Source organism: Prinia subflava, chromosome 5 (assembly GCF_021018805.1).
Source record: "Prinia subflava isolate CZ2003 ecotype Zambia chromosome 5, Cam_Psub_1.2, whole genome shotgun sequence".
In the NCBI taxonomy this organism is placed as follows: Eukaryota; Metazoa; Chordata; class Aves; order Passeriformes; family Cisticolidae; genus Prinia; species Prinia subflava.
This window is the reverse complement of record NC_086251.1, coordinates 17,357,873-17,383,116: the sequence shown is the minus strand read 5'-3', so window position 1 is coordinate 17,383,116 and position 25,244 is coordinate 17,357,873. Positions and strand designations below refer to the sequence as shown.

At 40.6% G+C, this 25,244-nt stretch overlaps 1 protein-coding gene across 12 annotated transcripts in view; it reads left to right on the top strand.

Moving 5' to 3' along the window:
* The first annotated feature begins 10,692 nt into the window (after nt 1-10,692).
* BRSK2 (BR serine/threonine kinase 2) overlaps nt 10,693-25,244 on the top strand; it is a 304,023-nt gene continuing 289,471 nt past the window's right edge. For all 12 annotated transcript variants that reach the window (XM_063398200.1, XM_063398199.1, XM_063398205.1 and 9 more), the window contains exon 1: nt 10,693-11,142. In XM_063398200.1, coding sequence (XP_063254270.1) covers nt 11,049-11,142 — 94 coding nt within the window. In that variant the 5' untranslated portion in view covers nt 10,693-11,048. The remainder of the gene's footprint in view (nt 11,143-25,244) is intronic.

Here is a 25,244-nt window from a genome sequence, read left to right as displayed (position 1 = left end):
TAAAAAAGCACAAAATTACTGCTGAGCATTTAAAAATATCTTTTGGAGCATTGGGAAAAAATACATTGTACAGACACTATTGTTTTGCTGCTCTTTTCCTGCAGACACTTTTAACTTGACCAGTGGTCTACTGGCTCATTAGTGCAGCCATGTAATCATCATCAACATTAATGGGATCCATGTGCATAAGCTCATGAGGGCATACATTGAAGTCAAAATTCTTTTTGCTTTTATCAACATGTGCCATGCAAGTCCCGTCATGAGAGAAGCCCTGAGGAGCTTTTTTTCTACCTTGCTATAACAAACATTGTAGCTCTAGCATCAAGATTTCAGGATTTCTCCACAATATAATTTTTCATTTTGAATTTTACTGATTTGCCATTCTTAGGAAAAAAGGGAAAGTTGCTGAGATGATGACAAACTGTGGAAATTCCATAGGCTTTTATCTGATATTTTCATAATGAATCACATTTTCTTACATTTACGTATATAAAGAGTAAAGATGGCATTTGGAATTTTGCTCTTGTAAGGCTCTCAAAGAAACACTGAAGCCATTTTCTTAGGATTTCCTCAAACTCTGGACACTCAAAAAAAAAAGGATGACATAGAGGAAAGAAGTAAAAATATCATGGTGGAAGAGGCAGAGGAAAAAAGAAAAGCCTTCTCTGACTCTCCTCTTATAGAACGTGCTGTACTGTGTTCCAGGCAACCTCATGCCTAGAGGCCACAATCTATCCTTAAGTGTATGTGACCTACTAACCACAGTGAAAAAAAAAAAGAGCAGGTGATCTGATTTACCGCTTTTCTCAGGGAATAACTTTTGCCTTGGTAGGGGAAAATTGAAGAAGTTACTCATGCTAATGTGTGCTGCTCCCATGTGGTTCACAGACCATTCCTCAGAGTGGTTGTGTCCTAGCTTTTCAGCATTACTGGTGAAAAGGTCAGTGCAAGCATTCATTCACACATCCAAAAAAACCCCAGTCTTTCAGTCTTGTTGTTGGAGCATTTGTTTTTTCTCATTTCTAGGCAAGTGGAAAAAACACTAATGTGAAAAGAATACATTTCTGATACAATTTTTCAGGAATCTCAGACGTTTAAAGAATCCTCCTCAAGGTTTGCCAAGTGTATCATAAAGAGCAGATGAAGTGGAAATATTTTCTGAAGAGGACTGAAACAAAGAAAAGGAAGCTTAGGGCAATAATGGGATCTTAGACACCCCAACTTCGGGCTGCCTGCTTTTAGCTAATCTTAATAGGACCTGTGTTCAGGAGAGCGAGAATTTGCCCTTTTTTGTAACTGGGTCTCTGCCAGTGAAGTGGCAAATATCTGTGACACACGAATTCACCAACTGCTTTGGCAGCTCTTGACGAGAGTGATTTCCCCAGTTCATGCAGTAAATCAAAAGCAAAACCCAAATAGCAAGACAGCCCCCTATTTTCCAAATTTGTTTATTCAACCTGTTTGTAACGCTTTCTCCCTGTTCCAGCTGAATCATTTCATCATTGCGATGCTAGAGTTTGTTTCAGCTTTTTCCATTGCCAGCAGGAGGGGATTTAAAAAGCACTTTGCTGCTCATGTTTTGGTCATCCTCATAACTTTCATCTGCAAATTGTTTTATTTTGCTAGAGGCTTTGCCAACAGACAGGCATTTTCTCTGAAAAGCTGCACCACCTATGGAGTCAGGAACTGTGACGTTCTGGTGCTTGAATGGTTCTGTGCAAACTTCAGAATATCCTTTACTTTTTCTTTAAAAAGAAGGGTCATTAAAATACAGGTTTCAGAGAGTCTGAAATACGCTTGTACAATTCTTTGCTCTTTGGGGAGGCAGGGAAAGTGCTTCAGCCTCTACTATTCTCGATTGCCCTGTTAAATAACTCATGGACTTTGGAGCTGTTTTATTCAGTTTTTGATGAATAGAAATTGCACTTTTATCTTACCAGCATTAGCACAGCTCAATTGTCTAAATATTATTCTAGTATCTAGTAACATTTTCCTAGTAACATAATACCTAATAACTGTTGCATACATTATCCAGTGCTCCCACTCTGAATGTGTTTTGACCCTTGTGAAAGGCTCTGAAGAAAATCAGAGAGGTGTTACTATTTCAGTGCATGGCTTTTGTTACTTTTGTTGGGGGTTTTTTGTTTGTTTGGGGTTTTTTATTTGGGTTTTTTTTTTTAATGAAAAAAATATTGGTGCAGTTAAGAAATACATTTTAAGGAAAATTATATTGGTTTTCTTTTGTGATATAAAAGCACTATTTTTCCCAGTATAAGCAACTATTTTGAGCAGTTTAGCATGCAAATCTTCAGAACAGCCTCTCCCTTCTTGCCTGTGTAACTGGCAGAAGAAAAATGCTGTAGCTCCTTTTCTTTTGATGAACAATATCCTTTGACCCCTTAAATTGTTCTTCAGTTCTTCACTTGCTTTCATCAGATAAAACCCTTCCCAGTGCTTTATCCTTGATTCTGCTGTCAGGAGTGTTGGCTGTTGCAAACCTACACCTGCCTTGCATCCTTCGTTCCAACTCCTGTCCTAAGTTAGCAACAACCCCATGTGATCTATCTTCCTTAAAGGCTTATCTTTTGCACTTGCCGCTGTTATATGTAGAAATTTGATGAATAGATCAGTTCTGTTCACTGGTGCATAGTGGCCTCAGGTTCTTGGCTCCTTTGTTCTATTTGCCTACTGCTTATCTTGGCACTCTTTTTGATTGTTTTAAAGTAATGCCTTTTGTTTTCTGTGACTGATGTGAATGCAAAGAACAAGTCCTACTTTTTCACCTCATCAATCTCTTTTCTCATCTTTTACCAAATAAGATGGGATAGTGTTTTTTTTGGAGCGAGGGATCTTTTACCATTTTTCCATTGCTATCATTGCTGGCCTGCCTTTAACTTTTCATTCCAGCATTTTGCGAGAACTTAGGGCTGGATGTCCTCCTCCTAAATTCCCAGAGGGGGCTAAATCACTACAAATCTGTGAACTTTGTTATTTTCCATGATGTGTCAAATGCCAGGCATGCCTTATCTTCCAAGGGACACGGCACAACTCCACATGACCATTCCTGTCTGAGGGTCATATCTACAATTCTCCCCGCAAAACGAATGGCAGGCTATTGCAACCAAGAAACCAAGTGCCTCATGTAGTTAGGAGACAAGTTATCCAACAGCATAACATGTAAAATACCATATGACAAAATCCCATGAAAGCAATCAGAGAGAGAAGTAGAGGAGTGAGGTGCCTGAATAAGACCCTGCTGACCTATTCCCAGGCCAGGGGCCATCAGCACACCTGGATGAGCACAGGGGCACAAGGGCTGGCAGGAACACAGATCAAGCACTCTCCAGGCAGCTTTTGGACTTAGGGGCTCACTGCTGAGTGGGAGACATTATGGGATGTAAGGGAAAAGCAGTTCCAGATTGCACAGGACTAATTATGGGATGTTTACGGGTAGAGCCAAATGTGGGGAAAGGGGTAGGTTAGGTGACTTGGGGAAGGACAGGAGTGAGAAAATAGAGGGGTAAGCAAATAATGAGTTACCACACTTGGCTAGTCATGATACCTGTCTGGTTATGGTCTGTGCCTGATTCGTGCAGTCTGACCTGTGTTCTTAGTAAACTATTTCCTAATTCTTTGCTGCGTGAGGGGTGTCTGTATGTTGGAAAAATCTGGTCTGTTTGCAAAGCCATAGTTTGAAACTTGTTTGCAGTTCAATTTCTCTCTCAACAATATCTTCTCTATTCTGTGGCCTTTCTAAGTCAGCACACCTTATCTCAGAGTTTGCATACAGATGTACAAGACTATGTGAGCTTTCAGTCAGGCTTTGAGAATCCCCTGCAAGTCCATTTCTCACATCTGTGCACACGTGTATGGGGGTGTGAACCCAGCAGCTGGAGGCAGACCAGGCTGCAGGGCCTGTGTGTCTGTGGGGCAGTGACTGGTCAAGTGTGGGTGTGTGAGTGGGTGTGATCCCTAGCACAGACCAAGCCAAACCAGATGGTGAGCAGGGAAGTGATCTGGGAGCAGGTAGGGTGAGGGGGTCTCTAAGGGCCAGCCCCAGGTGTGAGAGCACCCCCAAATCTCTACCAACAAGAGCACGGGAGGGAGTGAGGAGCGGGAGTATTGGACTCAGCAATTTGTGTGAGCAAGTGCCAGCAGCTGAGAGGTTTTAGATGCAGGTGGCAGCTACTGGGCAGACTGACTCTGTGGTCTAGACAATTAATATTTTTCCTTGTTCATTCTGATCAATACTTTTTAGCCTACTTGAAATCAGAGCAGAGAATTGCAGGAATGTTCTAGGATGTTGACTGAATGTTTCTCAGTATCACCACTGGTAAAATCTAGAGAATTTGCTTTATTCAGTGTATTTGACAGCATACAACTTCCGTGGATATTGTTAAAGTGCCCATAAATCCTCCATGATAGCTGCTAATATGTACCTTACAGTCGCTTCTATATGATATCATCATAAAGATCATCAGTCACTGAACAGGGTGCACACGCATTTTGTGGCTAAAATTGAAGGGATGGAATTGTTCTAAAACCAGAAAAAACACAGTCACAAATTGTGTTTCGGTTTTCACATACCTATTTTCTACATTTCAAACACCAACTGCTCTGAACTCTCAGCTCTATTGTTTCTAGGCTTCCTGAGCAGTCACCTTGCAGCTGGAATTGCTCCGTATAGCTGCAAAATTTCAAGAATGGTGTCTCACACATAATTTTCTCTCTTTCCTTTTTGGGGTTCTTGAGCATTGATCAATGGATGCTACTTGTCTCAAGGATTCAATGTCTTCTGAGAAGCATGCACATAATCTGAAGAGATATCTGGCCATCTGTCATGGTGTCAAGTTTTTAAGGGAAGACAAAAACAAGCTCATGAAAAAAAACTCTGTTGAGGAGTACGGCACACACAGAAACAACATCTGGCTCAGAAAGTCCCTGAGCTGAAAACAATTGGATCTTGAGAGAGTACTGCAGGCAAGAATCACATATACTTGCCATGGACTTACTCTTTCTGAAGTTTGTGCTTGAAGGTACCACTGGAGATACAGTATTAGGGGAGGTGGAGACTCGATCTGACAACTGAAGACAGAAATTCCCTTGTACCTCAAAGACAGGTCAGCTACCACAGACCCATCCTCATGCTGAAGTGTCTGATTGCTTTCAAATTTGATTTCTGTCAAGACCCAGTCACAGCTCCGCTTAGTGAATGTGCCTGCATATTCATATAATTAAGAAACACAAAGCTCAGTGTATTTAAAAAAACCCAAACCCCTTCATACAGAGGTTTTCGCATTGCTATATAAAGCTGGAAATAGCTTTTTGTTTCTTAATAGTTTAAAAATTCTGTGAAGCACAGGTAATGACAGCAGCAGGCTTGAGCAAATGACAGTAATATTTCCAAAGGAACAAAGAGAGTCCACGGTCCAGAGGAAATGATACTGTGAAAGCAGTTATCTATTTTGTTATTAAACATTTTACAAGCCTTTACCTTAATTCAGCTTGAAACAAAGATGATATGTAGGTAATAAGCTAACAGTTCATTTTCTTTTTTTTTTTTGGGGCGAGTGTTAAAAATGGTGTACTAGTATATGTAGAATGCCAAGAATCCTAATAATGATAGCTAAAGTATTATTAGCAATAATAATAGTGGCAACAACAGCAAAATCTCCAAAGAGTCTGCCTAGCTACTGCCATGGTATGGCTTTGCTGAGCAATATAGACCAGTTTTTAGGAGCTGCCACAGTGGGAGTCTGTGGAAGCACTGCCTTCCAGCAACTGATGTTAACTAATTAAGTTCCTCAACACTTGCTATAGTAAGAAAAGTGTCTGAACTCTGCATGTGTTCTAAGAATTCAAAACACCACCCACTTACTGAAATCCAATCCTTTCTTTCCTTGCAGTCTTCCTTGGCTTCTTATACATATAGTAGATACCTAAGGGGAAAATGCAAAGGGGAAAAGTTTTCAATTTTAGACTGTTAACATCTGTTTAGAGATGTTGCAGATTGATATAATTATCCTCAATAAAAATATTATCAGTTTGTCAACAGTATTGATGACTAAATGTCCCTCAAACACCCTACTCAGTTTCTTATGAAATACCTATACAATGAGGTTTATTCTCAAAATATGTAAATCCCTACACCACTTATCATAGGGGTGTCATGTGTCCATACATAGGTGGATGGAATACACAATTCAGGATGTGATAACGGATCCTGACATTGCAAATACTGAATATTTTTGTCCTCTCTAACTTTAGTATGTCCTTATCATAACCATTAGCTTCTAGGTTATTCTAATTTGAGACAAAGTCGTAGCTTATCTGAATTCTTCTTACCACAAGAAGACTATTGATTTACTATTCCATGCTAATTACACAACTCTATTGGTGACTTTTCTTGGAAGCCTTACACTTCCTTTTTTTCAATACTAACTTCACACATATGTTCAACTGAACAAGTGAAAAACATTAAAACAAAACTTCCTCATGGAAGTTTTTTCCTGTAGATCTTTTCATCATCTCATGATCCATCTTGACCCTTAAGATTTTCATGGGAATAAGAGAAAAGGCAATGACAAGCATCTAGGGAAACAAATGATCATGAAGACTTTCATTAGACACAAGCTAGTGTCAATGGGAGTGGGTAAAAAATGCAAAAACAAAAAGCAAAACCTTTGCTCTGCTTTTTTTCAGAAGTATGATAAAACTTGGCAAAATTCTAAATCATTTCTATTTTGTTCACTTCATACCCAAGTGAAATTTGCTGGGATCAGTATTGAGTCCTTCTTGAGAGAAATTTAGTCCTTAAATGAGAATAACAAAAGAAAAATAATGGAGAAAAGACTACAAGAACCAAAGATTATGCCAATATGCCAACTACACACTTAAGTTTACACTGCTTGTTCATTTAAGCACAAGATTATACAGAATAAGGTCAGGGGAAATCATCCCATATGCATCCCCAAAGATATCTGATATATCCAATGACAGCAGAGTCCTGTTTATTCAAAATACTTCTGGAACATCAAAACATTTGGATAAACAGGGCTTCAAATAATTGAGGGAGTTATTGTATAAGTAATTCACACCAGGGGGACATAACCTAGATTCAAAGGACTGAGTTTCAGATCAAAGGGGTACAGATAAATGAGATTTGGCTCCATATGAACAAATAAATAAAATTAAAACCAACAACAACAACAAAAACCCAAAATATTTGATTATTCAGTAATCAAGAAATGTCCAAGCATTTTTTTCAAAAAGAGTTTAGGACAAAAGGTTGAAATTGTTGCAGTAGGCTATACAGAATGACATTCCAACTGAATCAAATAACATAACTAAATTAGACCAAAAAGATATGGGAGTTTTGGGGAGGGGGGGGGTGGGGAGAAAGGGGGGGAGAGGGTCAGGGAATGGGGGAGTTATGCATGCATGTGTGTGTTTGCTTGTGTTGTTTTATCTTCCAGTCAGGATGGACTTCACTAAGTTCCTGACCTTATTCCAGCCATGACACTGACACATATTTTGTGGCAGAAGGTGGATATTTGTAACATCCGTGTCACATAACCCACTTTCCTCAATTCCCAATAGAAACAAATGCGAAATACACAAGTTTGGACTTGGATGGACAGTATTGTCTGATTTCTTATCTTTCTATTAACAACACGACCCACATATGGTTCATCTACATACAGACATCATAATCTCTTATTAAATCTCTTTTAAGATACAAATCTTGGAATTAAAAAAGATTTTGATCTATGCTGATATTCACCTCCTGCATTATTAATATGGTGGTGTGGATGCTTTGCTAATTTAAACAAATAAACAATATTTTCCTTTTCATGAAAGCTATGCACACATTGCCATAATTCAGCATTATCACTTAATGTCTTGAGGACTTTTTGACAGTGTGGGGGGCAGACATTTAGAGAAGAGTGAAACCATGACACATTTCGACTGCCCCCAACATTTGATTTCTGTAGCCAAGAGCCCATCAGGGAGAGTGCTTCTCCCACCATGGGGCCTCACCTGGAACGGTCCCATTATGGCTCGTACACCACAGGGAAAGGAGATCTTCTGAGGGATGTGGTGTGTGCTTCAAGCTTCAGAGACATTTTTAAAATAGTTTTGCAAGACGGACCAGAGTGCCCTGCTGAATCCATCCCGATGCCTCTGGGCCCCGTGGTTGGGTGTTTGAGCCCTCATGTCTGTCAGTGGTGCAAGGTCCGAGTGCTGTGCCACACCTGGGGCAGGTTTGCTTTGTGCCAAGGACTGGCGGTGCCTCACCCCCGGCCATGGGACAGGTTTCGTGGCCCTGTCAGCCTCCATTAGCCATGGCCTCATCCCCGGCCATGGGACAGGTCTCGTGGGCCTGTCAGCCTCCATTAGCCATGTAGCCCATTGGCCTTGCGGCTCTCCAGAGGGGTGCTCTACACCGCAGCCCCTGCCCTCCAGCCCCACAGCCCCCTCAGTGCTCTGGGCGGGAAAAGCCGCTGCCTTGCCGTGGCTGCCAGCACTGCCCCCTCCCTGGTTCCCTTCTCTGATCCGGCTCTGCCAGGGGCTGCAGGGCAGAGGGGAGCGGACACAGCATGGGGACGTGCCACCCTGGTTCTTGGTGGTGTTCTCCCCAGCTTTCTTCCCTCCCTCCCAGGTGAGGGGCTGCGAGCTCAGGTGCATGAGGTGATGCACAGGTGCTCCGAGGGGAGAATGCGTGAGGTGATGCACAGGTGCTCTGAGGGGAGAATGCGTGAGGTGATGCACAAGTGCTCTGAGGGGAGAATGCGTGAGGTGATGCACAGGTGCTCTGAGGGGAGAATGCGTGAGGTGATGCACAAGTGCTCTGAGGGGAGAATGCGTGAGGTGATGCACAAGTGCTCTGAGGGGAGAATGCGTGAGGCGATGCACAGGTGCTCTGAGGGGAGAATGTGTGAGGCGATGCACAGGTGCTCTGAGGGGATAATGTGTGAGGTGATGCACAGGTGCTCTGAGGGGAGAATGCGTGAGGCAGCGAGGGTGAAAGGGGAGCAGAGGTGCGGTGGGAGAACAGTGAGCAAGGAGAGGTCTGGGGAGCTTGGAGAAATGGCAATTTGGAGTTGAGTTGAGTAGTAAGGGCAAAATTAACACCTGTAGGGCTGGAGGGGGCAGAGGTTGCCATTGGAAAGGCACAGAAGCCGTGCTTGGCAGGGAAGGAGTCTTGGTGGGTGGTCACATAGGGTGCAGTGTGGAGGGGGAAGCTGAGGAATGGGGATGGTGTTCTGGAGTTTGCTTACAGGTTGCTGCACTGACACAGCCTGGAAGTGAGTAAAGGTGAACAGTAAAGAGCAAAGCAGGATTGGGGTTTTTTTTCCAAAGCAAGTGTTAGGGTTTTGTTTCTTGAAGAAATCCTGAAATTGTTTAAGGTTTCATCTGACCTGATTTCCATCCACCTCCTCACCTTACTAATGCCTCTGCAACCTGTTGGATAGTAATGTTGTCTGTGGTACAGGTAGACAGCAAATTTCTAGTTTTATTACAATTTACAAGAGCATCTGTTGGTTTTGGATACAGATATTTTAAAAAGGTAAAATTCCCTCTTCAAAAATACTCCAAATAAATAAACCTGAAATAGTCTTCTTTCAATGTGCAAAAGATAATGATAAGGCTTGTAAAAGTTTTGCCCTCTTTTTACTCTCTCTTCACAGGCTTGCCAAGGCTACCTTCCCTGACTTGAGAATTCTTGCTCTCTGTACCTCAGCTGGAATTCGAACAGCAATATCTTGACCAGTTTTCTGTCTAAAGTAGAGAACAGAAGGTAAAAATGGAACCTGTGTGTGGGAACAGCTTCAGCTTGATATCCCTGGAGACTGGCTGAAACTTGTGCGGTCCTGAATGCAGAAAGTACACAGGCTTCTGCTGAACTTGAAGTATCTCTGCAGAATCTCTTCTTTTGTCCGGCTCCCTAATCTCTGAAGGTTAAACACAGCCATACTTGGACAGAAGCAGTGAAAGTTTTCTTACACTGCTAGTGTGGTGCCTGTAGATCAGGCAATCTGTTCCTATTAACGTCTAATCCCTAGATTTTCAGTTGCAATTTTAATTAAGAGAGTGGCCATTCACTTTTTTATCTATTCATCTGAGGACCCGAAGTTTTTTTGTTCCCATCAAATTCAAAAGCAGGTCTGTCACTGAGTTCAGTGGTTACAGGATTGTCCTTGTTATTATTCTCTCCTCCCCTGCAACCCCCCTCTTCCTCGGGGTTTTCTTTAAAGGGTAAAACCCCCAGGAGATACAGGTCTACCAAAATCAAATAGAATCAAATAATTTCTCAAGCTCATTTTCAGAAGTAGCTTCCCCCCGCCCCCCCCCCCCCCCCCCCTTTCCTATTTCCTACCACAATCTTGCCTTTTTTTTTAACAATCTGGAACTGCATCTGCATAGTGGAGTAGAATTCAGAGGAAAAAAAAAAAGAAATGTATATTTAGGTCTTAATATACACATTAAATTATATTTAATTGTGCCTTATCAATAGGCTGATGAACTTAGGTGTTTGCTGCTGCCATTGGTCATGATGCTCTGTAGCAGGCAGAGGCAGCAACTGCTGCTGATGGAAAAGAAAAGGTAGTGGAAGGAGGAGGGGAGAAGAAGGTGGGAGCCGAGGGGATTGGCTGCTTTTAATGTCATTCACAGCTGCGGGCCCCGGCTCTTCCGCTGCTCCAGCTCTGGCTCTCCCTTGAACAGCTCCTAGAGAGAACAAGGCGTGCGGAGCTCGGATCACCAGCATCATGCTCCTTGGGCTTGGATCGTAGATCCCCCTCTTTGAACACTAAAATAACTCCTTCGTCTTTCAGCGTCCCAAGCAGACACAGCGAGGAAACAAGCACGTGAGAGAGAGAGGAAAGAAAGAGGAGGAAGACGAAAATCTGCAACCAAGGGGACTAAAGCAAAGAAAAAGAGTGCTTTGCTTGCACAGCTGCAAAGTGGGAATTTAAAGAGCTGCAGAGAGAGAAATTCCAGCTCATCAGCACATACACATTGCAGAATTACAGATCCAGGTAGAAATGACATCAACAGGGAAAGAAGGCAGCGGAGCTCAACATGCACAATATGTTGGACCCTATCGTTTGGAGAAAACCCTAGGAAAAGGACAGACAGGTTGGTTCTTTTGCAGCAGCAGCGGTGCTAGAGGGAAGGTGCTGTAGCAGCCAGTGAGGTGTTGGGGATGGGGTGTTCGAGGGTTCGGGTTTTCCCATTTGCTGTTTCACTGAAGATAATATTCATAGGGGATTTTGGCCTTTATTTATTTTTAGTTTCCATTATAATTTCTTCTTTTCTTCCTTTTTTTCTTTTCTCATTTTTTTAAAAAAGAAAAGAAAAAGAAAAAAAAAAAGCCCAAGATGCTTTATGTTCATTACTCCTGCTAATGGGTGTTGTTCTGATGACAGCCAGAGTGCATGCAGAGGAAAAAATAGATGATCTGCTGGTGGTGAATTTTCACATCCGTTTCTTCACTGCCCTACTTAGGAGCATTTTTCTTTTTAATCAAATTATATTGAAATTAAAGGTTCACAGCCTGTAGTACCGAGGAGGTGGTGGTGGTGGTAGTGGGGGAGTCACCAGCAGTATTTCATGACATCATGATTGAAAAGGGTGTAGTCCTTAAGGTGCAGTTGGGGGGGGTGGTGGAAATATGTACAGTATGTCTCTGGCACTGACTGCTGTGGGTATTTAGCAAATATGGATGGATGGGCTGGTGGTTTTGGTGGGTAGGGTCTGAAATAAAAGAAAAATAGAGGATCGGTAGCAGAATTCATTCTGGCTATGCTGTGTTTTTGTAGGAGGGGTTGGGAGGGGGGAAGGGAGGTTATTTAATTATTTTGCTTAAAGCTTGTTTATGAAACTCGCCCCCAGCAGATTTTCCTGAATGGAACAATGGTAAGAAATATTAAAAAGAGGAAAGCGAGTGGAGGGAATTAGCAGAGAGCAGGTGCTTCTGCCCTACATGACATAATTAGATCCCCTAAATGCGTTCAAGATCTGGACTTACTGTTGCTTGCTTGGATAGCATATTCACTTCAAGGGCAGTGGAGTATTAATTGGAGGAAAAACCCTTGAAAAGAAGCCCAAATGCCTTCCTTCTTATTTTTTTAATTTTTATTTTTAGTAACAGGTGCAATAAGCAATGACATCTGGCAAATTCATTGGGTTGGGATCCCCCCAAAAGTGGATTGAGACTTGAGATTGTAATTTAGGGAGGGGGTAAGATCAGCCATAGGGGGGGGCTTCTTTGGGCATGTGGGTGTTAAGTGTTGTTCATTATGGTGGGACAATAAAACATGATGCATTGTGGTGTATTTTTTTTTTATAACCCAGCCGAGCTTTGCCCATCTGTTGTCTAAAGGATTTAATAGGCGTTTCCATCCCCAGCTGCTGCCTCTGCTCTGCCTGCTTCCTCACTGCCCTGCGTGGCAGCGGCTCTGCAGTCCGCAATTTTCTTGGGGACACAGTCAAAATCCAGATCTTTCTCTGTAAGAAGCAATGCTCTTCTGAGATGATTGATTATAACCTCCCCCCCATCCTTCCCCTCCTCTTCACAACCCCATAGCAACCGTTCAGAGACATGGATGAAGATGACATTATCTTCTAGTGGAAGTGACTTTTATTTGTATTTCTTTTTTCTTTTTTTCAAATCTCCTCAGTATATCAGCTGCTAAAGGTAGTTCTCTGTCACTGTTTTGGTTACCACCTTTATCCTTTGCATAGCTCAGTGAGTGTTCTGCAGCTGTGTTCTTACTAAAATCTGTTCTGATGATGGTAGTGAAAATATCCTACAAGAAAAATTGTGGTGTATTGTTAATAAAACTGCCCTGTTTCTGCTGATAATCCTTTCCTGAATACTCCAGGTGATCAAAGAGCCAGCTGTAGATGACAAATTCATTTTTGTCTTCCTCACCATTTCCTTTTTTCTTTCTCTCTCACCTTCTCAGTACCCCTCCCTCCCCTTTAAATGCAATTGTGCCTGAGATTCCTGAAAATACGGCTGCATTAACCTTTTGCTCCATGTTCTTATAGCCTGATGTTGTGGTCCTAAAGGGTTATCTGCAGCTTTGGTTATGTTTTTTTTCCTCTCTGCTAATCTTCCTATCTTCCTCCTAAGTGATTAGAGATGTGGGGGTGGAGAGAGAAGAACAGGATGTATTTAGAGGTTTGCTGCTGTTGGCCTCTGCAGTTATTCAACCAGCTGGACAAGGGTGAAAGTTTCCTTTTGCAGTTTTACCGTATAACTGATCTTTATAGATAAGTCTCTGCCATTTGCACACATGAATGCACATGAACTGCACAATACATGGTGTCATAGAAGCTGGAGGTGGGGGAAGGAGGAAGAGAGATCTTGAAAGTAGCTGATGTCAGTCTGTGTGTCTCTTGTTATACCCGCCCTTGATTAATGGAATAATGCACTGAGGTGAAATCTAGCTCAGTATTAAACATACATGGCTAAATATGGAAAGATGCCTTTTGGTCTTCTCGCATTTTCTGTGCTAATCACATTTGAGGGCTTGCAGAATGGCATAACCAGTGTGTGGCATGTAGCTCATCCTCATCCTGCTTGTTTTGGAGGGTAAGCAGGCAACCTGCAGCATTTAGGGAGAGGACAAGCAGTGCAGTAAGAGGGCCTGATTCACCATAGTATATTGTGGATCTTGGCATTTGGGTTGCAGTGGCATACAGAAGGAAGTTGTGATTGTAATAATTCATTTAGAGCTTGACTTTGAAGCTTGGGAGATTAGGAGGTAATGTCTTGGAATTTTTTTTCCTAAGGGGATGAGGAAGAGTGAGAAAAAAAATCTGGCAAAATGAAATGATGAATAGAAAGAAAGTGTAAATTGTGTTGCAAAGTCCTGTCCATTTGCAGTGATCTTCATATCCACTGCTTTTATTTGGAATAAAAAATTATTGACTCTATAATGTTATTTCAGACAGGCAGGTCAAGCTTTGCTCCCAGATGCATTGGAGTTTTACAAACGTATTAATCGGTGTTACCTGCTTTAACTGACATCAGAGGAAGGGGTTTTGGGGAGGAGTGAGGGTTCATTCATAGTTCAGAGCAGACTTGGAGAGGGTGCTGTGGAGGGAGAACTTAATGGTAGGTAGAATTCTCTGGCTTTCTCCCTGTTAAGTTCGTGTGATTGCCACCTTAAAAGCTGAAAAAAAAGTGTTTACCAGCAGCAGCCTGCTGGTCCCTGCAGAGAGGTCCGGTTGTGGAATCTGGGACATTAGTGGCACCTGGTGACATCTGGCTGTGGGTGGGCAAAACTGACAGGGAGAAGCCTTCTGTTCAAATTGGTGGGTAACAACTGAAAGTATTGATTGATCAGATGTGCAGAATCTGTCCTGAGCAGCCTTCTGGGCCGGTGCGTGACGCTTGCTGAGGTGACCGGTGCCAAAGAGAGGATTAGGGCCTCTCAGGCAGAGAAGTTGCAAGGGGGCTGTACAGGGCAGTGCTGAAAAACGGATGGGCTTAGATCTTTGCTGCTGGTGGGAATGATCGAGGGACAAAAAATATTTTTAGTAATGCAACAAATGAATTTAACATATCATTTGAGAACCATAGCAAGATGGTTTGCTTTTGTAATAGGTTGAATTTAGAGCACCTCTTCTTGACGTCATCTGGCGGAATAGCTTATGGAATCTCTATGTAAATGATCTTGCAAGAATACAAGAAGCATCAGAATCTTGATTGTTGTACTCAAAAAATTATTTTACGGAACTGCCAGTGTAAAAAAATCACTGCTGTGATTGTGATATATGGGTGTGTGGGGAAAGGTTGTTTTATCTCAGTTCTATGGGTACATTCTTTTATGGTGAATTATAGGAGATTTTCATTGTAATTAACAGTAGTGAGCAATGGATGTATGTCCTGTTACAGTAACACACATGGAAACAGTGCACCTTGGGAAGCCCCAGTCACACCCGATCAGGAAGCAGTGTTTAGGTATAGGTTTTCTTCATGTGCCACTAATTTTACATGAAACCAGCTTCTTGTGTCTTCCTTGCTCTATTTTTTTTTTTTTAGAATTCCACAGTTGTCTCTGTTCTTGTGTTTCTTTTGGCCTCACTAACCCCCGTTTCACCCTTGAAACTCTTAACAGTAATTCAAACTGACTGTAGTGAATATTTATTAATGAGTGCAAAGATGAGGAACTGAAGTATTTCTTGTGAAGGTCTTCAGCATTTTGGAGGGTTTTCTTCTGTTTTCATTTGACAGTCACTGTATAGGCTTCAGCATCGTTTGCTGTAGCACCTATTCAATGCCTAGTTGAAATTTCTAAAATGTTGATTTGTCTACAAGCAATAAGGCATTGGTTCTAAGTGGGAGTTACTCTATTTAGATAAACTTCATGGGAAGTTTAATGTTGCTTATCCGTTTTGTCATGTTCCTTTTATTCTGTTTTAAGCCTGGTACAAAAAGTGGTGCTGGAAACTCGGAGCACTTTGACCTTCACAAAAAGTGTACAGCTTCCCTTTTCTGCATTGCATCCCATATAGCTTACAGCTATTTTGGTGTATAACATGTTAATTATATATGAGCCATGAGCGAGGTGTTCAGCAGTGTGCTGTTGGGTTATGTAAGAACAGAAATAATTAAATTTGGGTTTTAGTGAATTTAATAACCTTTTATTCAGTGAGAGCTTAAACAGGACGTTTCTTTACAGCCTTAACCATGTGTTTCCTTGACACTGGCACAAACTGAAATTTGTTGATTTTTTTCATTTGTCTCTGTCAAATTTGGTTGAAAACTTCAGCTCTATTCAAGGAATGTTGGGTAGTCAATGTGGTCTCAGAAGCCTGATTTCCTTAGGTAAGTAGGCTAAACAAAATATATCCTCTTCATCCATACTGCTGTAATTTTTTTTCTAACCCAGCATATTGGATCTGGATAGAATCTAAGGAGTACAGCTTTCTTCCATTTAGCTGTCTGGATGAACATATCATAGTAAGAGGAGTAAATCATTGCAGTTTTCCTCATGGCCTTTTTAAACACACAAGCAAGCAACAAACTAGTATATATCCTAATAATATTTTCATACATATGCTTTGCTTTCCTTATGAAAGTTTCTTTCAAAGCAGTATGAACCCATACTCCTCCTTATGATAGTCTGTGAAGACTTAAATGTTGAATTTGGAATCACAGAAATAAATAGTGCAAGCAATGCTGTATGTAGGTAGTAAAGGTCTTAAGAATGAATTTTTCCCGAGAAAGGTTATGTCACAGTGACTCACATTTAATGGATTATCAACTCATGGTTGCAAGTTTAGAGAGATTTGGTCTTTCTTAACTTTATATACCTCTGACTTTTCAAAAGTACTGTTTGCCTGCTTTACTGACTGAAGTAAACTAGTATTACCCTGCTACTTGTTGGAACTGAAAAGTTCAGCTATTCTTTTTGTGACTCTCACTCTTTTTATTTGCTTTGTTTTGTTTATTGTTTTAATTAGCAAAATCCTCTTTGCTAAATGCAGTGAAAATTATTTTTAACTTCCATCCTTCTGAAAACTTTGTAGGGGCATGCCATTAGTCTTTTACCTCAATATCAGTAGCACAATTATTATGAACTTGTGGAAACAGCAGCAGGCTCAGAATTACTGTTTTTCTTTGTAAAGCACAGTAAGCTTTCTCACCCAAGGGTTGTTAAAATTTGGGTCCTGTCAAATGAGTAGGGCTCTATGACTGTATACTTATATTTCCCATGGCAGCGGGAACTATGGAAGCACTGATTTTGCAAATAGGGATCTTGCACTGTTCAAGCACTTTTCTACTTTTTGTCACTGATCTAATGTCATTTTGTTCTGTCACAGTGAGAAGGACTGCATTAGGGTGAGGAGAGAGGTTGAAGAAAGGAAAAAAGCTTCTTGTTAAAATTTACCTCTTGAGAGGAATTCTTTTGAGCTCTAGAAAATCTGTGATTCTAGGAACAGACCAAGTGTAGTGTTTTAGGTGAGTTCTTACAATTCCTTTTGTAAATTGAGTGGAGCAGCCAGTGTATGTTTTGGATTCTCCAGCATTGCAGTGTTTTTCAGTATACCATAAGCTTACTCTGTACATTACATTTTGGGAAGTCTTTAATATTGTGTGCTTTAGGAGAATTAAACTGTAATTGTGATGACAATAATAAATGTGATACACACCTAAAAATTAGCAGGTAGGTAATATAGAACAAATGTAGGTGGTAGAAGAATTTCAGCTTTCAGAAAAAAGTGAAAGGAAATGAGAAGTTTGGAAGTAGTACCTTCTGAAGTAAAAGACATTGCATGAAGACAGTACTATGCAATAGGAGAACAGTCATAAGATGAGATGGAAGCCTAGATGTAGATTTCTGTGAAGTACAGTAAAGGCAGAGACATAAATGAATGCTCATGTAGTGGTCCTCTTCAAATGCTAAGGTACTGTAATTTGCCCTTGTGAAGTCAGTCCTTATTTCAAGTTGAGCTGACTTGAATAGAAGGATCACCAAGCCTAGGATAAATAGATGAGGGTGGATTTTTTGTGTTTGTTGTGGATTGTCCTATTAAGAAATATCCCAAAGAAATTTTCTGTTTTTTTAAGCAAGCCCAAGATGTTTAGCAATCCTAGTCAATAATGCTGTTCATTCTGCTTAGGGAATATGAGGAGATTGTTTCATTTCCAGTTCATGCATAAACATTATGTTTTTCTACAAAACAGCCATAATGATCTGTAGAATAACATGAATAATTTGTTGTAAATAGTGTTCTTAATGAACTTGAACCGTCTTCATCTGCAGTGTCTGTAAATGCAGAGTGATTTCCTTTAAATCCTTATTTGTTTCAGATTTTCTGGCAAACACTATTTATATCTTCTTTCCCCAACTGTCTTTACCTCACTTATGGATTGGTTGCACTTATGCAGTATTCAAAGATTTGAATTGTACTTTTGAATGTAGTCTGTTGGGTATATTGCATAAGACCTTGCATTCTGCTTGGATCATTGTGCAAGAACTTCTAACACCAATGTTTCCAAGTTCAGACCAAAACTTCAGATTTCCTGGACAGTTTGGACATGATTCCTATGAGCATACATGCTTGGTAGATACAAGTTTTCCAGAAAGTCTTTTAGAAGGTATACAAGTGTGACCAAATTAAACTTGATTTAAAATGCCTATTTTAGAGCATGTGAATATTGTTGATCCAGTTTCGTTTTACTTATTACACATTTAGTTTTAAATAGATATATAAAATTTTAATGAATTAATTATGTTTACGGACTAGAAACATTACTAATAAAAATATATTAAAATCTGAACTAAAATTATACTAAAAAAAATACCCAGAAGATTTTTTCCATTGCTTCATAGCTTTTGAAAGTTAGGTTTGAATGGAGTTTAGGTGGAACAGCAGAATTTGTTTTGGTTCCTTTCGTAGAAATGCATTACTAGCTATTGATGTAGCTACAAGCATTTTGTTCTTGGATGTGTCATTTGAGGCAGAGATGCCTATCAGGGTGCAGTTGTACTCTGGACTGTATAAACAGGAATGCGCTCTTTCTTTTGCAATGACCTTGGGATAAACTTTTTAAAGGCTGTTAAATGCAAGTGTGTCATGAGACTAAGGACAGAAAGCAGTGTGGACAAAGAAGGTAAATGATGGTGTGTGTTAAAGCAAATCCAGGTACATTCTCTTGCAAGTGGTGCTGTTGCCCTCCTAGAGGGCAGAGTAACCTTCAGGCTGGTGCAGGTGGCTGGTGCGTGCTCGGTGCTGGAGTTGGTAGAGTAGGACACTTTCCTTCAAATGTTAGTGCTCTTGGTTTTATTTTGAAGAAATGATTTTATTATTTCCTGAAGGCCACAGAGACATATCAGGCCACCTGATACAAAGTAGCCCTAAAGCTGCCCTAAATAACTCTTTCATGGACTACTAATGGCCAGGCTTACTGTTTTGCACCCCATGACTGTGCAAAGCAGTTTCTGGTTTTTAGACTTTTGTTGTGCCTACTTTGGCTTCCTTGATAAAGGTTATTGCCTGCTTAAAAGGACAAGGAATACTTTTTAGTTTATTTTTTTTCACATAAACATTTTTAATTTGGGATGGGGTAAGGTTAGACTGGAAGGGACCATTCTTTGTGTAGCTCATCACAGATAACAGGCTGCTTTTCAGGTTTTTAGCTAATAATCCACCCAGTGATTTGATAATCAGTGATTTTATGATTAAGGAGTTTGGAAGAAAGTAGGTAACTTGCCAGCTACTGACAAAAGGAGGTTATTGTTGGTGGAAACTTTGCACTGAGATTTGTGAATCAACTGACAGCAGTTGGGTTAATGCAGGGTGCAGGGGGATACTGAGGAGAGAAATCATCATCGGGTGGCTAAGGGTGGGGTGCAAGTACTATCTGTTTTTCTTTCTCATTTTAATGTTCCAACACTATATGGGAATTATTGCCATGATAATATTTCCAGTGAAGTACTTACATTTAATTTTTCTATTTTTTTTAAAGGATAACTGTTTTCAGGCATCCATTTAGTAAGTGCTCTTCTGGCTCTCTGCTTCTACTTACAAAACAACATGCTGTCTTTATGTCCTGAGGCTTTTGCAGTTTTGATTTGCTGTCTCTTGCACTATATGCTTAATGTGGGGGAAAACAAATCAGTATGGTACTGTATATATTTTTTAATAATGTCTACATTGCCTGTGTATTAACACACTCTGTTTTTGCAGTGTCATTCCTCTGTGTGTTCAGCTTTAAATGCCATAAACTGACTCCCCTTGTATTTTACCTATTAAAAGCACTATTGACTGCAACAGAAGTAATGGTGGAGCTGATTTCTGGATGAAACAATCTGGACTGGACCAAAAATACGTTAATTTTTTACTGTTTGTCTAAAGCCTACTCTTAGAACTATTAAGTGTCAGTCTGCCAAAGTGGAACAGCAGCTGCAAATGAGAATGTACCAGGTCTTCATATTGACCCAGCAGGGAATGATGATGAAATCGCTTGTCTCTTAATCTTCTTTCATTCTTTTTCTTAATTATTTTATGTGTGGCTAGCAGTGTAGACACTAGGTTTCTACATAGATACTCCTATTGGAAAAGTGATTATTTTCTTGCTTTGGTCCAGGATGAGAACCAGATTCATAGTGTTGGCTCACCTGCCTTACAGGAGTATAATTTAAGAGGAGGAGGGACCTTCAAGAACATATTTGCAGCTGAACATGAGCTGGAGATGTACAGTTTCCTTTTAAAAATTCTATTTAAAAAAAATGTCTTGCTCTGATGAAGTCTGGGCTCATCTAGTGTGTAGCTTTGCTAAGACTAATGTTTTGTTGCATTTGCATTAAAGCACAAGTTTAAGTGTGAAACAGGACTTCATATCCCAAATCTTTGTGGTGTTAAATGTACTGTGTGGGATGCTAAAAATTTTCTGATGTCTTTTGCTGACTATTTGCCAGCAGAGGATTGGGAATCTCTTAATCTCTCCCAGTATTCTATTACAAAGCTCTTGTTGTATTTTCAGATTCTAAATGATGGGTAGCTTGGCTGTCATGTTCAGAAAACCTGCTGGCAGCAGGTACAGGTTTGGTCATGGTTTTCTTTTTGAAGTGCTCATCATCTGTTTGGTTTGCAATTTTTGGTGGGTTTTTTTTGTTTGTTTGTTGGTTTTTCTTTTGGTTGCTTTTGGAGTTTTGTTTGTTTATCTTTGTTTTAGACTTTGGCGTTACCTTGCCTGTTCAAAATAGAAACTGATCCAAGGATTGTCATGCTAATTTAGAGGCTAGGAGATCGATATTTGATTCTTTCTACAGCTGCCAGTTTCTTAGAGAAAATTAATTAAGACTCTAGGACGGTATTTTCAGAAAACTTTTGGAGATGTTACAGTATCAAGGCTGAGACCATTAATTGTTTAGGCCCTGTTTAAACAGGTTCATGCTTACTGCTAGAAGAGCTGATAGACATACTCAAGGACATAGCCCATATTTAATAAGCATTTTGTCATATTTTTTTTCTTAACTGTATGGTCATGGTCGACTGAAAAACAAGGTCCTTTTATGGTTGTCTCCTACTTACACAAGATGCTTTGTCTTTGGGAAATTAATACTTATATCCTTGGAGAATTATTTTCTCTTAGGTGTATTTTTTTTCTCCCATATTTCACGTCTCTTGCCTAGTTCGTGAGCTGAGGGGAAGGATAATTTGTGTTACGTTATCTGAATGTAATCCCTTCATGCCAAGGCACTAATCCTAGTCAGGCCTTCTTTGTGCGAGTAGGAAGTTCCATTTCAATATAGGAAGAAGCTCCTCCACTGTGAGAGGGGGTTGCACCTGGCACTGGTTGCCTAGAGAAGTTGGGAAGTCCCCTTCCTTGTATCTGTTCAAATCCAGACTAGGCAAAGCCTTGAGCAGTCACTCCAGTTGACTCTGCTTTGACCAAGGGTGTTGATGTAGATGATCTCCAGAGATCACTGCCAGCCTCAACTCTTCAGCTAGTCTGTGTTATCCTGTGCAGCTAAACTGTAAGTTGCTCAGTGAACTGTAAAATTAAGGAACTCTGTATTCTCCAGTATTGTACTCCATATTTCCCTGCTGCTCCTGCTCTTACTCTGTCCCTTGGCTCTTGGACTAGGTGAGGACAATGTTTGTGACTCATTCAGAAGTGTCTCTGCTGTTTGTCCATCTTTTTTCTTTCTCTTGACATACATTAAGGATTGAATCACAAGTGAGCTTTCTGTAGTGGGAGTGATAGTTTGAATCTCTTAGGTTTTTTTTCCACAGACATTCAGTACCTTCCATTAAATTTGTAGAATCTTAGGGACTTCCCTTGCTCTTTCCAACTTGGTTGGAATTTGATAATGGGTTCTGATGTTATTGCAGACAGACAGCCTGAACATTTAAATTTTATTTCCTTTAAAAAAATCAGGTTAACAGAAAGCTGTCCTGAATGGCACAGCTTCTCTAATTTTCGCTTGATTCTGAGGGCCATGAGATGCTGCTGTGGCAGATCACGATTGCCATAGCAGCTATCTTGGCGTCTGGGCTAAGATTCTTATACCAAAGTTAGAAGAAAAAGGTGGTGCTAAAAGCACATTATGATTCCCTAATGCTGGGGGAATCCCCATACAGCTTGGCAGGCTGGATTTCTGCCTGCTTGCTGCTGCTGGAGCAGTGCAAAGCAGGGGCGATGGGGACTTGAACTTGGTCATTCCTGTGTGCGAGCTGAGCTCAGTGCTCGGGGAGTGTGGGAAGAAGGGAGCCCTCTCTGTATTTCCTCCATGTATCCATTTTGGTACAGTGGCAGTATTTGAAGTAGTCTTTTCCTGCAGAAAGCTGAGAGGAGGACTGAGAGCTGTTTGTGTTTGCAATGCCTGTCTGTACAAAATCGTCACCAAAGACAAAGCCAAGTATTATATTAGAACTTGGCAGTGGTGCAGGCACTATCGCCCTATTAAACGCAAGCATTTGTTTTTTTGTAAAGACACGGCTATGAGTGGCACAGCTTTTAAGATTCCTTACACTTTGTGAGCACCAGCCTTCAAGTTTGTCATTAGCCTGTGAAGCTAATTAAATCTACCCTTTTTCCCTTAAACTTCCCACTCCTGTAAATCAGGAAAGCTTGATGAAAATCAGTAATCATGGACAATAAAGAACGATCTGTCCCAGAGTTTCTGGGTTTTGTCCCATGCTGCTTTTCTTCTGGGCCTGTGGTTTATTTCATTGCTCATATTTATGAAATTACATCTCTTTTACTTCTGGTTGTTTCCTGATTGCAATGAAGACATTGCTTAGGCACATTCCCCACTCAGCTACATCTGTGCAGTCTCAGTAACTTTAAGGCCTTCCTCACGTTTATCTGAGAGGGAAGTTTGACTCATGAGCAAGCTTCTCATTGATGGCAGCAGAGGCAGACCTCTGGCAGTGTTCTAGTTAAGAGCAGGCTAGGAATAAATCTCAGCAGTGAATATTCAAGCAAATTAGAGCACTAAGTGGAATGATACTGTAAGCAAATTCAATTCAAACTGAAAATACAGGCCCAGCATTTTCCAAATTACTATATTTCATCCTTAAAGCAGAAGTCTGTCTGCACAGCTAACACAGAAGTTAAGGCAAGGAAATGTTTTAATACTTCTAGTACTAATTCTTCTCTAGTATTCCATACATACCTGTATTGAAATAAAGTTTCAAGATGGAGAAAATGCCCTTACTTTTGTCATTACTGCATCTTTGCTAGGGAAAGGAACAACCAGACTACTAGCATGATTGGGACGATTGCTGTCTTTATTACCAGGTGCCTTGTCCTGCTCAGACAAAATGCTGCAAAAACAGGCAAGGTTTCTGGATCTATGTCCTTAATGCTGTCATCACCATTTCTCTTATCATCATTGAATTAGATGAGTTATGGCTGTGAGGCCTCTCTAGCTCCACCAGTTCTTATTTATCCTCAGTGCTTTGGTGCCTGTGGCTCTGTGGAACCAGGTGGACTGCAGACTGCTTCACAAGAATTCAGAGCAACCTTGACTAGAATATCAAAATTAACATCGTATGTGCTATTCAAGTGTCTGCTCAACTGCAAATTTCTGAAGAGTTCATCAGAGTGGAGAAACTTGTGTGCTCTGGGTCTTTTTCTTCTCATTGAAATGGGGGGAATTGAACACATGGCAAGGCCAAGGATCCAGATCAAAGGGTGTGTGTAACTTGCAGTCACAGGTGGAATGGTAGCTCTCATGGGTAGTGCTGTTCTCTTCTGGCACAATGAGCAATGAACAGAGGGCAGGGAAGGTTGGAGAAGTGAACCAGAGCACCTAAGAACGTTGCCCTGTGTAGGAGTCCTGTCTTCCCCATCTTTTACCTTATTATTTACTTGTGGCAGTTGTGCCTTTGTTTTGCTCTCTTGATAAACTCTGCATCAGCTACAGATCAATATGGTGTGTCAGATGTGGGTAAGCTGAGCATTTTTATACATAATACATTGTACATTTTGTGTATGGGAGACTTCATTTCAGGGTTGGTTTGGGTTTTGTGTGTGTGTGTGCATGTGTACACAAAACTCCAATCTTCTGCTTGATCCTGTAGAGTTCTAATTCTCTAGTGCAAGATTATTCTATACTCTCAAGGCTCCTTGGATTAGAGGTACTGAACTTCTCAAAGGGTTGGGTCACTATTTGTACTCTTGTGATCTCTAAAGTGCTGCAGAGTCCTAGCTGGAAAATTTGTTGGCTTCAAGAGTAGTAGAGATGTGTACAATACAGGGTCTGTTCATGTCATTGTGCAGTTGTAAGGCAGATTATTCAGAAACAATAACTATGTAGTCTTCACTGGCCTTAACAGGCTCAGTCACTGACTTGGGGTGGAGCCTTTGACGAGTAAAAAATTATATATTTTTAATGATACCCTGCTGTAAAACCAAGATAATTCTTGACCTTCCTTTTGGGACTGACAAGGTTAGCCAGCTAGCATAGATAACTTTTTCAGAAATAAAAAGCATCATGAAAAGGCTTGAGATAACCCTACTATTTAGATCTAGTGATTTCTCTTTTTCCTTTTTTGTTTTGTTTTGGTTTCTTTTAACCTCTGGGGATGGACTGGATCATACAACCTGGTCTGTTCAGGTGATGATATCTGTTTATGCTGTATTTGTCTTCCATAGCTTCTCCTTTTGATTATTGAAATAATGATACATAAATGCTGAAATTTCTGTGGCTGCATTTAAAACTAAAGTTGTTCTAACTATCTAATAAAATGGAAAAATTGCTTTGATATTCCCATTTTGACAATATGTGGCTATGCTGACTTTTGTTGCTTCTTTCCTTAGGGGAATTTGTCCCTGATCTCTCAAACAAAATGTCACTGAGTAAAACTATGTATGATGCTGTGTGTTCTAGTTACAAAAGATTTATAACTTGGTCACTTTTATTTATGCCTCCGTGGAGCTGGTGGAATTCTACTGCAGTGTTAAAATGCAGCAGTTTCATTTTCCTGCAGGCAGCAGCCCTCTGGTGGTGTGCGGGTTTTTTTCCTCTTTTTTTTTTTTTTTTTTCCCCTTTTAAGTAATTTTTGGAGATTCAGATAATTTGAGGTACTTTCAAAGGCTTCTCTATCAACCTAAGCTGCCCCATAGTCCCATATATCCACCCTTCTCCTTTCTAGTCCTCACCTCATCACCACCCCCACCTAAATTTGCAAGTGAGATGTAAAAAGACAAAGAAAGGTTACAAAATGAACCCCGTGGATAATACCAGCAGTCTTATTTGACA